Below are 16,048 nucleotides of genomic sequence, written 5' to 3' on the forward strand. Positions count from 1 at the left end.
AGATAAAGAGAAAGGCCATAGAGACAGGAGGAGCAATTTTATTAAAAAGTTTATGTATTTTACTCCATAAGGAGCTAGTATAGCTTTTGATTTAGTATGTTGTATAAAGTGAAGATTAACAGTTTACTAAGCTCTTTTATATCCTCTGGTGATGTTCAGTTTCTGCTGAGCTATTGCTCTGCACACTACAAAAGCTATCAATGGCCCGGCCCCCTTGTCTCACTGAATAAGACAGTGATTAATGTCATCAAGACACTTTTCTCTCCTTTTCCCTTCTGTTAGCTGTGCCAGGCACTGTATTAAGTGGTTCAACGGGGGACAACAATTCTGAATTTCTGTGAAGGGAAATATGAGGAAAATGTGTGATTTAATGGCAAAGCAAAAATAAAATGAAAGGACTTTTTAAAAGTCGCTGAATATTTGCCTGTTTTTACTTCTGAAAATAGGTAAAGCCACCCCGGCCTTTAACTGGCCAGGAAAAAATTGGAACCATCAACACTCAAAACCCCTTTCCTAAGCTTTTGGGTTCCCATCCCAGAGGCACTCCCTCCCCGTGTTCTGGGTCTGTCCTTTTTCCCTCTGCTTTTGCATCTGACCTGGGATCTCTTTCCCAAAGGCAGCTGCCCTCCACTGTCATTTATGTGGTGAAATATTCAAGGATCAGGGAAAGGCTGGAAGAGAATTGATGTAGGGGGAGGCCACTCTGGGTTGGAAGATAGGCGGTGACTTCTACCATGTACTCTTATTGAAGAGTTTGGAGAGAAAATGACCTTTACTTAAAGTTGTTATACAAAAAGTATTCTCTCTCTACAGAGTTATGATTTCTTCAGTATTGCCGAGACCAGCTCGGTCGGGGAGACCCTAACCCAGTGGCGCTAGAGAAATTAAAGACACACACACAGAAATATAGAGGTGTGAAGTGGGAAATCAGGGGTCTCACAGCATTCAGAGCTGAGAGCCCTGAGCAGAGATTTACCCATGTATTTATTAACAGCAAACCAGTCATTAGCATTGTTTCTATAGATATTAAATTAACTAAAAGTATCCCTTATGGGAAATGAAGGGACGAGCCAAATTAAAGGAATAAGTTGGGCTAGTTAACTGCAGCAGGAGCATGTCCTTAAGGCACAGATTGCTCATGCTACTGTTTGTAGCTTAAGAATGCCTTTAAGCGGTTTTCCGCCCTGGGTGGGCCAGGTGTTCCTTGTCCTCACTCCAGTAAACCCACAACCTTCCAGCGAGGGCGTTATGGCCATCATGAACATGTCACAGTGCTGCAGAGATTTTGTTTATGGCCAGTTTTGGGGCCAGTTTATGGCCAGATTTTGGGGGACTTGTTCCCAACAAGTATAAAAGTAAGCAATTTGTTAAGAAGATTATTTCATTTTTATGTTAACAAAATTGAGGTGTTATGAAAATATTTGTGAATGGGGTATAAAGAAATAATAAAATCTATTACATTAGAAATATTTAGCCAGAAGAGTGTTTCAGAGAAAAGATAAAAACATTACAGTAGTAGTGTCTTAATTTGAATCATGTAAAAATGTACTTTTTATGTAGTGTTTATGAATGACAATATCTAGTGTTCTTTGAAGAAAGGCTTTCTCCTTTATCTGGTGTTGAATTACTACTTTTATATGGCCTGGCTGGTAATGCTGTTGTCATGTTACTTACTCTATAAAGCCTATCTGTAATGTTTTTGTCACAGAAATGTTATGGAAAGGAGTCTCAAAATATTGGTAAACCTGTTAGTAAAAAAAAAAGAAAAACTGACTTGACACCTAAAATTTGTAAAGGCATTAGATATCATTATCGTTATCACCACAAACTATCTCAGACCCTGTTCTGGGCATTTAGTGAGAGAATACCTATTCTACAAAAGGTTTAAGTAAGAGCACTCTAGATACAGACACTGGCAATAAGTTTGAAATATTCCCACATCTTTCATAATTAAGTGGATAACTATAACTTGCCAGATGCTTCAAAAAGTGGGTACTAATTTCTGAAAAGAAATCAAAGTTGCAGTTAAATAACTCTATATTGTTTTCCTAGTTTTTAATTCTAGACATTACTGAATCAAAGAAACTAAGATTGAAAACTGGCTGTAACCTATATTCTTGTTTTCATGTAAATTTTCTGAAATCTTTGCATCTATATAAATAAAGAAATGTTAATCATAATAAATATCATAATATTTTTCCAGTGGAACTTTCACATGGCATCACAACAATACTGCTTTCTTCAAGTATGTATTACAGATTCTGTGCTGAATTAATAGCAAAGAACATACTTTAAAATTACTATTTTCTAAAAGTGAATAATGGAGAGTTCATTTTAAGGAACTATTCATTAGAGTGAAAAACTGATTACACCTTGATAAAAGGCAGAGTTTTGATAAGAATGGGAAAGTAATGAATTCATTGCAAAATATGACTTGAATTGTTTAACCTCTGTACTAATAAGGGAAAACATCACACTTTTGAAATGATGTAGATCCAACAGACCAATATTAATTGTACTTTTGTGAGATTAAACAGCATAACACATATATGTTCTCCATTATCTAAACTTAAAATAGGAATTTATGTGATTTTCTTAAATATAAGCATTCTTCAAGTTAGGTCTGGTCTCTAAAAGTATTATTTAAAGGCCATGTTTTGTAATTGACGCTCCTTACCATGATAATGTCTCTTAAATATTATAAATAATATTTGTCTTATTTCAGATGCAGCAGAAGTTGCAAAATGATATAACTACAGAAGTAACAGGTATGTTACCAAAATTTATGAATTAAATTTGGATTAAGTAATATATGTCTAAAATAAACTGCAAATGACATCCCTTTCCATTCTTGGGCTAATAGATACTACATTAAATATTCTTTCTTACACACATCTGATGAAAGATGTGAAAAATTGAACATGTATAACGAAGAGCATACTTATGCCTCATGAATTCATCACATTCCATAACTTGAAAAATCAAGAAGTCTGGCTCTATACTTCACTTCTACCATCCTTATGGAACTGTCAGCCAGCACACAGAAACTATTCTCAGAAAACAAAGGCATCATCAGCTTCTCAGGATTATGGTAGTGATTTTTAAGGCCAAAACACTCCAGTCTCATCTAGTAACCTAGTCAAGCAGTTACAGTTTATAAACAGTCACTTGAGAGGTAACACTTTAAGTCTCCAGTCATTTACAGTGTCATTGGTTTACTTTTGCCCTCAGGAAATGTTCCAAAATTCTTAACATGGAATATAAACACCCACATTCATTTGGTTCTTGTCATGTTACTCAGGTTTATCTCTCACCACTAACTGTACTCTGCCGCTTTGCTCTAGCATCCAGCCAAACTGGACTACACAGAACTCCACAGTGGGGGGATCGGGGGTGATATCCCCTTTTTCATTTTTTATTGCATCTGTTTGATTCTTCTGTCTTTTCTTCTTTATTAGTCTTGCTAACGGTCTATCAATTTTGTTGATCTTTAAAAAAAACAACTCCTGGGTTCATTGATTTTTTTGAAGGGTTTTTTTGTGTGTGTGTCTCTATCTCCTTCAGTCCTGCTCTGATCTTAGTTGTTTCTTGCTTTCTGCTAGTTTTGAATGTGTTTGCTTTTGCTTCTCTAGTTCTTTTAATTGTGATGTTAGGGTGTTGATTTTAGATCTTTCCTGCTTTCTCTTGTGGGCATTTAGTGCTATAAATTTCCCTCTACACACTGCTTTAAATGTGTCCCAGAGATTCTGGTATATTGTGTCTTGGTTCTCATTGGTTTCAAAGAACATCTTTATTTCTGCCTTCATTTCATTGTGTACCCAGTAGTCATTCAGGAGCAGGTTATTCAGTTTCCATGTAGTTGTGCGGTTTTGAGTGAGTTTCTTAATCCTGAGTTCTAATTTGATTGCACCGTGGTCTTCGAGACAGTTTGTTGTGATTTCTGTTCTTTGACATTTGCAGAGGAGTGCTTTACTTCCAACTATGTGGTCAATTTTGGAATAAGTGTGATGTGGTGCTGAAAAGAATGTATATTCTGTTGATTTGGAGTGGAGAGTTCTGTAGATGTCTATTAGGTCTGCTTGGTGAGACCTGAGTTCAATTCCTGGATATTCTTGTTAACTTTCTGTCTTGTTGATCTGTCTAATGTTGACAGTGGGGTGTTAAAGTCTCCCATTATTATTGTGTGGGAGTCTTAAGTTTCTTTGTTGGTCTCTAAGGACTTGCTTTATGTATCTGGGTGCTCCTGTGTTGGGTGCATATATATTTAGGATAGTTAGCTCTTCTTGTTGAATTGATCCCTTTACTATTATGTAATGGCCTTCTTTGTCTCTTTTAATCTTTGTTGGTTTAAAGTCTGTTTTATCATAGACTAGGATTGCAACCCCTGCCTTTTTATTTTCCATTTGCTTGGTAGATCTTCCTCCATCCCGTTATTTGAGCCTGTGTGTGTCTCTGCACGTGAGATGGGTCTCCTGAATACAGCACACTGATGCGTCTTGACTCTTTATCCAATTTTCCAGTCTGTGTCTTTTAATTAGAGCATTTAGTCCATTTACATTTAAGGTTAATATTGTTATGTATGAATTTCATCCTATCATTGTGATGTTAGCTGGTTAATTTACTTGTCGGTTGATGCGGTTTCTTCCTAGCATTGATGGTCTTTGCAATTTGGCATGTTATTACCTATCATCTGAAGCCTTCTTCTCTCAACTCATCAAAGTCATTCTCCATCCAGATTTGTTCTATTGCGGGTGAGAAGCTGCGTTCCTTTGGAGGAGAAGAGGCACTCTGATTTTTAGAATTTTCGGCTTTTCTGCTCTGGTTTCTCCCTATCTTTGTGGTTTTATCTACCTTTAGTCTTTGATGATGGTGACGTACAGATGGGGTTTAGGTGTGGATGTCCTTTCTGTTTATTAGTTTTCCTTCTAACAGTCTGGACCCTCAGCTGCAGATCTGTTGGAGCTTGCTGGAGGTCCACTCCAGACCCTGTTTGCCTGGGTATCACCAGCAGAGGCTGCAGAAGAGCAAATATTGCAGAACAGCTAATGTTGCTACCTGATCCTTCCTCTGGAAGCTTCATATCAGAAGGGCAGCCGCCTGTATGAGGTGTCAGTCAGTCCCTGCTGGGAGGTGTCTCCCAGTTAGTCCACTCCAGGGTCAGGGACCCACCTGAGGAGGCAGTCTATCTGTTCTCAGATCTCAAACTCCATGCTGAGAGAACCACTACTCTATTCAAAGCTGTCAGACAGGGATGTTTAAGTCTGCAGAAGTTTCTCCAGCCTTTTGTTCAGCTATGCCCTGCCCCCTGAGGTGTAGTCTACAGAGGCAGGCAGGCCTCCCTGAGCTGAAGTGGGCTCCACCCAGTTTGAGCTTCCCACCACTTTACTGACTCCAGCCTCATTAATGGTGGATGCCCCTCCCCCAGTCTCACTGCTGCCTTGCAGATGGATCTTAGACTGCTGTGCTAGCAGTGAGCTGGGCTTCGTGGGCATGGGACCCTCCTAGGCAGGCGCAGGATATAATCTCCTGGTGTGCCATTTGCTAAGACTGTTGGAAAAGCACAGTATTAGGGTGGAAGTGTCCCAATTTTCCAGGTACCGCCTGTCACAGCTTCCCTTGGCTAGGAAAGGGAATTCCCCAACCCCTTGCACTTCCTGGGTAAGGCAATGCCCTGCCCTGCTTTGGCTCACACTCCGTGGGCTGCACACTGTCTGACAAGCGCCGGTGAGCCCCAGTGAGATGAACCCAGTACCTCAGTTGGAAATGCAGAAGTCACCCGTGTTCTTCATTGCTCACATTGGGAGCTGTAGACTGGAGCTGTTCCTATTTGGCCATCTTGGAACCTCCCCAGATTCTTATCTAATAATAACTTATCATTGTAGTCATACATACTTTTCATTCTTATTAACACTGAAAAAACTCTCAACTCTTTTTTACTGACTTAAGCTTAGTTAACTATGAGATATATAGAATATAATTCTTTGGCCAGGCATGTTGGCTCACATCTGTAATCCCAGCACTTTGGGAGCCCGAGGCAGGCAGATCACTGGAGCCCAGGAGTTTGAGAGTAGCCTGGGCACCATGACTAACCCTGCCCTTATAAAAAATACAAAAACTTGCCAGGCGCAGTGGCTCATGCCTGCAGTTCCAGGTACCTGGGTCCGAGGCAGGAGAATTGCTGAAGCCTGGGAGGACGAGACTGCAGTGACCTGTGATCACACCATGGCACTCCAGCACAGGTGAAACAGTGAGACCCTATCTTAAAATAATAATAATAATAATGATAATATAATTCTTGCTTTTTCTTTTCAGCTACTACTAAATGTGAACCTGAACCATATATAGATTCTCCTCCAGAATCTGCATACCAGAAAAATCTGAATCAAGATCCAGTGTTGGAAGCAACAAAAGAATATGCACAGATTTTAAGCAGAAAATACATGGTCTGAAAGATAAGGCAATTTTATTTCTGGGCTGTTGACATATTTTGTTTCCCATTAAGTATATGATGTGAACATTTTTACTAAAGGGAAATATTCTGTATTATACATGTCTGATGAAAATTTATATAGTATTTTAAATAATGTTTCTTGGCCTCTTCAGCTAACTTTTAAGTGATTTTGCAAATGAAAACCACTATTATTGAGTTTTACTTAATCAAACCACCCAAATGTTAGCTGTTTAAACAGCCAAATAATCAAGTTGCCATTAACAATTTAGTGGAGTCAACTGATGGCTTATTTGTATTTTATAATTTTTATCTTTATATATAGTGATAGATTTAAGTTTAGATAGACATTATTTTGGTATACTGGTACTGTGGTCATTGTCAATGTTTGGATGTATTGCAATTGTTATAGTGCAATAAAACTTAGATAATTTTAATTTTAAGCACTGATTTATATAGATCTTTTCCTGTGGAAAAATAAGGTTTGCCTAAGCCTTTTCATTTTTTCTATTTATTGTTTCATTTCTTTATTTGATTAACTTTTGGGAAACAGTCTTAAAATTGCAGAAAATTTCCACATTTTAAGAAAAATAACTTTCCCCCTGTGGGCCATTTGAGAGTAAATTGCTCACATTATGCCATCACATCTGATATCTTTAGTGGGCATTCCCACAAGTCAGGACATTTTACATAACTACTTCATAACCAGAAAGTTAACATCAATACATTTGATCATTTAATTCTCATTTCCTTTTCAAGTTTTGTTAATTATCTATAATGTTCTTTGCAGCAAAAAGATCCCATTCAGTTCCATGAATTGCATTTAGTTGTCATGACTCTTTCAGTCTGAAACAGTTCCTCAGTTTTTCTTTGACCTTTATGACCTTAAATCTTTTGAAGAGTAAAGTCCAATAATACAGAATGTTCCTCCATTGGATTTCTCTGAATTTTTTATGATAAGATTTAGATGATAATTTTTTTGGGCAAGAGTATCACAGAAGTTATCCCATGATCTTCTTACTGCATTCTATCAGGTGACCTGCAATTACTATTATTTTTTATTTCCATCTTTTATTTTAAGTTCAGGGGTGCACATGCAGGATGTGCAGGTTTGTTACATAGGTAAATATGTGCCATGGTGGTTTGCTGTACAGACCATCCCATCACCTAGATATTAATAATAGTCCAGCATCCATTAGCTATTCTTCATGATGCTCTCCCTTCTCTCACCCGCCACCCTACCACAAGCCCCTGTGTGTGTTGTTCCCCGCCATGTGTCCATGTGTTCTCATTATTCAGCTCCCACTTATAAGTGAGAGCATGCAGTATTTCATTTTCTATTTCTGCGCTGATTTGCTGAGGATAATGTTCTGCATCTCCATCCATGTCCTAGCAAAGGACATGTCTCATTCCTTTTCATGGCTGCATAGTATTCCATGGTGTATATGTACTACATTTTCTTTATCTAGTCTATCATTGATGGGCATTTAGGTTGATTCCTTGTCTTTGCTATTGTGAATAGTGTTGCAGTGAACATACGTGTGCATGTATCTTTATCCTAGAATTATTTATATTCCTTTGGGTATATACTAAGTAATGGGATTGCTAGGTTAAATGGTATTTCAGGTTCTAGGTCTTTGAGGAATCAGCATACCATCTTCCACACTGGTTGAACTAATTTACACTCCCACCAACAGTGTAAAAGCATTCTTGTTTCTCCATAATCTTGCCAGCATCTTTTTATTTTTTTGAATTATAGTCATTCTGACTGTTGTGAGATGGTGTCTCATGTGGTTTTGATTTGCATTTCTCTGATGATCAGTTATGTTGAGGTTTTTCTGTTTGTTGGTTGCATGTATGCCTTCTTTTGAGAAGTGTCTGTTTGTGTCCTTTGACCACTTTCTAATGGGGTTGAGTTCGTATTTTTTTTCTTGTAAATTTGTTTAAGTTCCTTGTAGATGCTGGATATTAGACCTTTGTCAGATGGATAGAGTGCAAAAATTTTCTCCCATTCTATAGGTTGTCTGTTTACTCTGTTGATAGGTTCTTATGCTGTGCAGAAGCTGTTTAGTTTAATTAAATCCCATTTGTCAATTTTAGCTTTTGTTGCAATTGCTTTTGGCATCTTCATCATGAAGTCTTTGCCCTTGCCTGTGTCCTGAATGGCATTGCCTAGGTTTTCTTCCAGGATTTTTATAGTTTTGGGTTGTAGATTTAAGTCTTTAATTTACCTTGAGTTAACTTTTGTATATGGTTTAAGGAAGGGGTCCAGTTTCAATTTTCTGCATATGGCTAGCCAGTTCTCCCAGCACCATTTATTGCTTACTTTTGTCAAGTTTGTCAAAGAGTCAAAGATCACATGGTTGTAGGTGTGTCGTCTTATTTCTGGGTTCTGTATTGTTCCATTGGTCTATGTGTTGGTTTTTGTACCAGCACCATGCTGTTTTGGTTACTGTAGTCTTGCAGTATAGCTTGAAGCTGGGTAGTGTGATGCCTCTAACTTTGTTCTTCTTGCTTAGGATTGTCTTGGCTATTTGGTCTCTTTTTTTTGGTTCCATATGAGTTTTAAAGTAGCTTTTTCTAGGTCTGTGAAGAGTGTCAATAGTAGTTTAATGGGCCTAGCATTTAATTTACAAATTGCCTTGGGCAGTGTGGTCATTTTCACGATATTGATCCTTTCTGTCTGTGAGCATATACGTTTTTCCACTTCTTTGTGTCATCTCTGATTTCTTTGAATAATGGTTTGTAGTTATCCTTGAAAAGGTCCTTCACTTTTCTTTTAGCTGTATTCCTAGGTATTTTACTCTTCTTGTAGCAATTGTGAATGGGAGTTAATTCAAGATTTTGTTCTCAGCTTGCCTGTTTTTGGTGTGTAGGAATGTTAGTGACTTTTGTACGTTGCTTTTGTATCCTGAGACTTTGATGAAGTTGCTTATCAGCTTAAGAGTTTTTGAGCTGAGATGATGGAGTTTTCTAGATATATGATCACATCATCTGCAAACAAAGATAGTTTGACTTCCTGTCTTCCTATTTGAATAACCTTTCTTTCTTTCTCTTGCCTGATTGCCCTGGTGAGAATTTCTAATACTACATTGAATAGGAGTGGTGAGAGAAGGCATCTTTGTCTTCTGTCAGTTTTCCAAGGGAATGCTTTCAGGTTTTCAGGTATTCAGGCAACAAATAACATGATGAATAGAATAGTACCTCACATCTCAATGCTTATGTTGAACATAAATGGCCTAAATGCTCTACTTAAAAGATACAGAATGGCATAATGGGTAAGCATTCACCAACCAAGTTGCTGCTGTCTTCAGGAGACTCCCCTAACACATAAGAACTCACATAAACTTAAGGCAAAGGGATGGAAAATGACACTTCGTCCAAATGGACGCCAAAACTGAGTAGGAGTAGCTATTCTTAGATCAGACAAAACAGACTTAAAGGCCACAGCAGTTTAAAAAGACAAAGAGGGACATTATATAATGATAAAAGGACTAGTTCAACAGGAAAATATCACAGTCCTAAATATATATGCACCTAACACTAGAGATCCCAAATTTATAAAACAATTACTACTAGACCTAAGAAATGAGGTAGTCAGCAACACAGCAGTGGTGGGGGATGTTAATACTCCTCTGGCAGCACTAGACAGGTCACCAAGACAGAAAGTCAACAAAGAAACAACAGACTTAAACTATACCCTAGAACAAATGGACTTAACAGATATTTACAGAACATTCTACCCAACAAGCATAGACTATACATTGTATTTATCAGAACATGGAACATTCTCCAAAATAGACCACATGATAGGGCACAAAATTAGTCTCAGTAAATTTAAGAAAATCAAAATTATGTCAAGTACTCTCTCAGATCACAGTGGAATAAAATTGGAAATTAACTCCAAAAAGAACACTCAAAAGCATGCATATACATGGTAATTAAATAACCTGCTCCTGAAGGATTTTTGGGTCAACAATGAAATCAAGAGGGAAATTCAAAAATTCTTTGAACTGAATGATAATAGTGACACAACCTATCAAAAACTCTGGGATACAGCAAAAGTGGAGCTAAGAGGAAAATTCATAGCATTAAATGCCTACATCAGAAAGTCTGGAAGAGCACAAATAAACAATCTGAGGTCACACCTCACAGAACTGGAGAAACTAGAACAATCCAAATCCAAACCCAGCAGAAGAAAAAAAATAACAAATACCAGAACAGAACTAAATGAAATTGCAACAAAAAAAACCAGATAAATGAAACAAAGAGCTGTTTCTTTGAAAAGATAAATAAAATGGATAAGTATTAGCAAGATTAACCAAGAAAAGAAGAGAGAAGATCCAAATAAGCTTAATTAAAAATGAAATGGGAGGCCGGGTGCGGTGGCTCACACCTGTAATCCCAGCACTTTGGGAGGCTAAGGCGGGCGGATCACGAGGTCAGGAGATCGAGACCATCCTGGCTAACATGGTGAAACCCTGTCTCTACTAAAAAATACAAAAAACTAGCCGGGTGAGGTGCCGGGCGCCTGTAGTCCCAGCTACTCAGGAGGCTGAGGCAGGAGAATGGCATGAACCCGGGAGGCGGAGCTTGCAGTGAGCTGAGATCCGGCCACTGCACTCTATCCTGGGCGATTGAGTGAGACTCCATCTCAAAAAAAAAAAAAAAAAAGTTTCTCACTCAATAATTTTTTTAATATACAGTAAAAAACTGATCTATGATATATTATTTGTCAGACTGACAAATGCTGACAACACTAACTGTTGGTGAGGATGTGGGAAATACTGATTACCTACTGAGCACACACTATTTGTAAAGAATTATGCTGGATGCTAGAGATGTGAATATGAATAATACAGAAATGAGAACCCAGAATTAAAGCCAAATACTTACAGCCAACTGATCTTCAACAAAGCAAACAAGAACGTAAAGTGAAGAAAGGACACCCTATTCAACAAATGGTACTGGGATAATTGGCTAGCCACATTTAGGAGAATGAAACTGGATCGTCATCTCTCACCTAATACAAAAATCAACTCAAGATGGATCAAGGACTTAAATCTAAGACCTGAAGCCTTAAAAATTCTAGAAGATAACGTTGGAAAACCCTTCTAGACATTGGCTTAGGCAAAGACTTCATGACCAAGAACCTCAAAGCAAATGCAACAAAAACAAAAGATAAATAGATGGGACTTAACTAAAAAGCTTTTGCACAGCAAAAGAAATAATTAGCAGAGTTAACAGACAACCCACAGAGTGGGAGAAAATCTTCACAACCTACACATCCAACAAAGAACTAATATTCAGAATCTACAAAGAACTCAAATCAGTAAGAAAAAAAAATTCCATAAAAAAGTGGGCTAAGGACATGAATAGACAATTCTCAAAAGAAAATATACAAATGGCCAACAAGCATATGGAAGAATGCTCAACATCACTATTGATCAGGGAAATGCAAATCAAAACCACAATGCGATACCACCTCATTCCTGTAAGAATGGCCATATTAAAAAAATAAAAAAAAAAATATATGTTGGCATGGATGTGGTAAAAAGGGAACACTTTTATAGTGTTGATGCTAATGTAAGCTAGTACAACCACTATGGAAAACTGTGTGGAGATTGCTTAAAGAACTAAAAGTAGATCTACCATTTGATCCAGCGACCCCATTCGTCAGTATCTGCCCAGAGGAAAAGATGTCATTATAGAAAAAAGATACTTGCACATGCATGTTTAGCAGCAAAATTCATAATTGTGAAAATATGGAACCTCCCCAAATGCCCGTCAATCAGTGAGTGGATAAAGAAAATGTGATATGTACACATACACCCCCATGGAATACTATTCAGCCATAAAAAGGAGCAACCTGGATGGAATTGGAGCCCCTTCTTCTAATTGCAGCAACCTGGATGGAATTGGAGCCCCTTCTTCTAATTGCAGCAACCTGGACGGAATTGGAGCCCCTTCTTCTAATTGCAGCAACCTGGATGGAATTGGAGACCATTCTTCTAAGTGAAGTAACTCAGGAATGAAAAACCAAACATTGTATGTTCTCTCTTATATGTAGGAACTAACCTATGAGAATGTAAAGGCATAAGAATGATACAATGGACTTTGGGGACTTGGGGGAAAGTGTGGGAAGGGGATGAGAAATAAAAGACTACACACTGGGAACAGTGTACACTGCTCAGGTGATGGGTGCACCAAAATCTCAAAAATCACCACTAAAGAACTTATTTATGGAACCAAATACCACCTGTTCCTTAAAAACCTATTGAAATAAAGAGTAAATTTAAAAAGAAAACCTCCTGGATTTGTTGATTTTTAAAAAGTTTTTTGTGTCTTTATTTCAGTTCAGCTCTGATGTTGGTTGTTTCTTGTCTTCTGCTAGCTTGGAAGTTTCTTTGCTCTCGGTTCTCTAGTCCTTTTAGTTGTCATATTAGGTTGTTAACTTGAGATCTTTCTATCTATTTGATGTGGGTACTTGGTGCTATACATTTTCCTCTTCACACTGTTTTAGCTGAGTCCTGGAGATTCTGGTATGTTGTCTCTTGGTTCTAATTAGTTTTTAAGCACTTCTTGATTTCTGCCGTAATTGTATTATTTACCCCAAAGTCATTCAGGAGCAGGTTGTTCAGTTTCCATATAGTTGTGTTTTGAGTGAATTTCTTAATCTTGAGTTCTAATTTGATTGTGCTGTGGTCTGGGAGACTCTTTGTTATGATTTCAGTTATTTTCCATTTGCTGAGGAGTGTTTTTCTTCCGAATTTATGATTAGTTTTAGAGTAAGTGTCGTGTGGCTATGAGAAGAATGTATATTCTCTTGTTTTCTGTTGGAGAGTTGTGTAGATATCTGTCATGTCCACTTGATCCACAACCAAGTTCAGGTCCTGAATCTCTTTGTTAATTTTCTGTCTCCATGATGTGTCTAATATTTTCATTGTGGTGTTAAAGTCTCCCACTATTATTATGTGGGAGTCTAAGTGTCTTCAAAGGTCTCCAATAACTTACTTTTATGAACCTGAGTGCTTTTGTATTGGGTGCATATATATTTAGGATAGTTATCTCTTTTGGTTGAATTGAACCATTTACTAGTAGGTAATTCTCTTCTTTGTCTTTTTTGATCTTTGTTAGTTTAAAGTCTGTTTTGTTAGGAACTAGGATTGCAAGCTCTGTTGTTTTTTTTCCTGCTTTCTGTTTGCTTGGTAAATTTTCCTTCATCCCATTATTTTTGTGTGTGAGAGATGGGTCTCTTGAATACAGCATACTGATGGGTCTTGGTTCTTTATCTAGTTTGCCATTCTGTTTCTTTCCATTGGAGCCTTTAACCCATTTACATTTAAGGTTAATAGTATTATATGTGGATTTGATCTTGTCATCATGATGTTAGCTGGTTATTTTGCAGACTTGTTTATGTGGTTGCTTCATAGTGTCACTGTTCTTTGTACTTTAGTGTGTTTTTCTGGTGCCTGGTAATGGTTTTTCCTTTTCATATTTGCTGCTTCCTGCAGGAGCTCTTGCAAGACAGGTCTGGTAGTAACGAATTCCCTCAGCATTTGCTTGTCTGAAAAGGATCTTATTTATCCTTGGTTTATGAAGCTTAGTCAGATGTGAAATTCTAGGTTGGAAATTCTTTTCTTTAAGAATGTTGAATATTGGTTCCCAGTATCTTCTGACGTGCAGGGTTTCCACTGAGTGGTCGGCTGTTCATCTGATGGGGTTCCCTTTGTAGGTGACCTGGCCTTTCTGTCTGACTGCCCTTAACATTTTTTTCTTTCATTTAGACTTTGCAGAATCTGATGATTATGTGTCTCAGGGATGATCTCCTTGTGGAGTATCTTACTGGAGTTCTCTGGATTTCTTGAATTTGAATGTTGGTCTGTCTTGCTAGGCTGGGGAAGTTAGTTCTTTTGGATGATATGCTGAAGTATGTTTTCCAACTTGGTTCCATTCTCCCTGTCTCTTTTGGGTACTCCAATCCATCATAGATTTGGTCTCTTTATGTCATCCCATATTTTTTGGTGGTTTCATTCATTTGTTTTCATTCTTTTATATCTATTCTTGTCTGCCTGTCTTATTTCAGAAAGATCATCTTCAAGCTCCGAGATTCTTTTCTTTGCTTAGCCTATTCTGCGATATATACAATATCACAGTTATATATAACGATATAAGTTGATTTCATTGTCAAGTTCTTGTAATGTGTTTTTCAGCTTTAACAGGTAAGTTATGTTTTTCTCTAGACTGGCTATTTTGGCTGTCCACTCCTGTATTGTTTTATCATGATTCTTAGCTTCTTTGCATTGGGTTACAAGATGCTCATTTAGGTCATTGAAGTTCATTGTTATTCACATTCTGAAGTCTACTTCTGTCATTTCAACCATCTCAGGCTCAACCCAGTTCTGATCTCTTGCTGGAGAGGTGTTGCAGGGGTACTCTGGTGTTTTGAGTCTTCATGGTTTTGGGGCAATTTCTCATCTCTGTGGGTCTGTCTTAACCTTTGACCTTGAGGATGGAGTTTTGTAACTTTTTAAATTGTTACTGTTGTTGTTTCCTGTTTGTTTTTCTTTTAACAGTCTGGCCACTCTTCTGCAGGGCTGCTGCAGTTTGCTGGGGGTTCATTCTATACCCTAGTTCCCTCGGTTTTTCCCATAGCTGGAAGTATCACCAGTGAAGTCTGTGAAACAGCAAAGATGGCTGCCTGCCCCTTCCTCTGGAAGCTCTAGGCCAGCAGAGTACTGACCTATTGCTGGCTCGAACATGCCTGTAGGAGGTGGCTGGAGACCCCAGTTGGGAGGTCTCACCCAGTCAGGAGGAATGGGATAAGGGACCTACTTAAAGAATGATTCTGGCTACTTTTGGTAGACAAGCTGTGCTGTGTTGGGTATCCCTTCAGCTCCTGTTCAGTTTGAGCTACCAAAGGCCCACAGGCTGAACTGGCTGAGAAGCCTGAAAGGCCTAGGTGGCAGCCTACCCCACCCCTCAGGCACTGCATCCCAGGGAGAAATTAGAGCTCTGTTAACCCTGTAGAACATGAGTGAGCTACAATTTTGATTTGCCCTCTTACTGGTGATGTTGGCATTGATCACTAACAGTGGTGTCTGCTAGCTTTCTCCTCTGTAATGTTACTTTTTCACCTTGTAATTAATTAGTATTAATATTTTGTGGGGAGATAATTTGAGACTATGTAAATATCTCTGTTCTTCATGAAACTCAATTTATTCATTTACTTGATTCAATATAAACTTGTGGTTTATTTCATTTAATAGGTTATAATTTGTCAATTTTTTACAGTTTTTTTCTTTTTAGAATTGTTTTATTTTGACAGTTTTAGACTTATAGAAAAATAGTAAGAAAACTACAAAACTTTCTTGGATACTATTCCCCAAATGTGAACATTTTACTATATTTGCTTTATCCTTTCTCCTTCTTCTCTTCTCTTTCTAGATAAATGTAAATGTAGGTGCATAATATAGACTTTTTCTGAATGGTTTATAAGTTGCCAGAATGATGCCTCTTTATTTCTAAATAATTTTGTGTGTATCTCCTAAAAATAAGGTATTATCTTACATAATTATAATATAGCTATCAAAATAGGAT

At 37.7% G+C, this 16,048-nt stretch overlaps 1 protein-coding gene across 1 annotated transcript in view; it reads left to right on the forward strand.

The window, feature by feature from the left end:
- The window catches only part of LOC103242526 (coiled-coil domain-containing protein 144A), an 89,426-nt gene extending 82,875 nt beyond the window's left edge, over window positions 1–6,551 (forward strand). Inside the window, exons 17-18 of the mRNA XM_073005391.1 lie at window positions 2,726–2,768; window positions 6,313–6,551. Of these exons, the coding sequence (XP_072861492.1) occupies window positions 2,726–2,768; window positions 6,313–6,449 (180 nt within the window). The 3' untranslated portion in view covers window positions 6,450–6,551. The remainder of the gene's footprint in view (window positions 1–2,725; window positions 2,769–6,312) is intronic.
- The last annotated feature ends 9,497 nt before the right edge of the window (window positions 6,552–16,048 follow it).

This window comes from Chlorocebus sabaeus, chromosome 16 (assembly GCF_047675955.1).
Source record: "Chlorocebus sabaeus isolate Y175 chromosome 16, mChlSab1.0.hap1, whole genome shotgun sequence".
In the NCBI taxonomy this organism is placed as follows: Eukaryota; Metazoa; Chordata; class Mammalia; order Primates; family Cercopithecidae; genus Chlorocebus; species Chlorocebus sabaeus.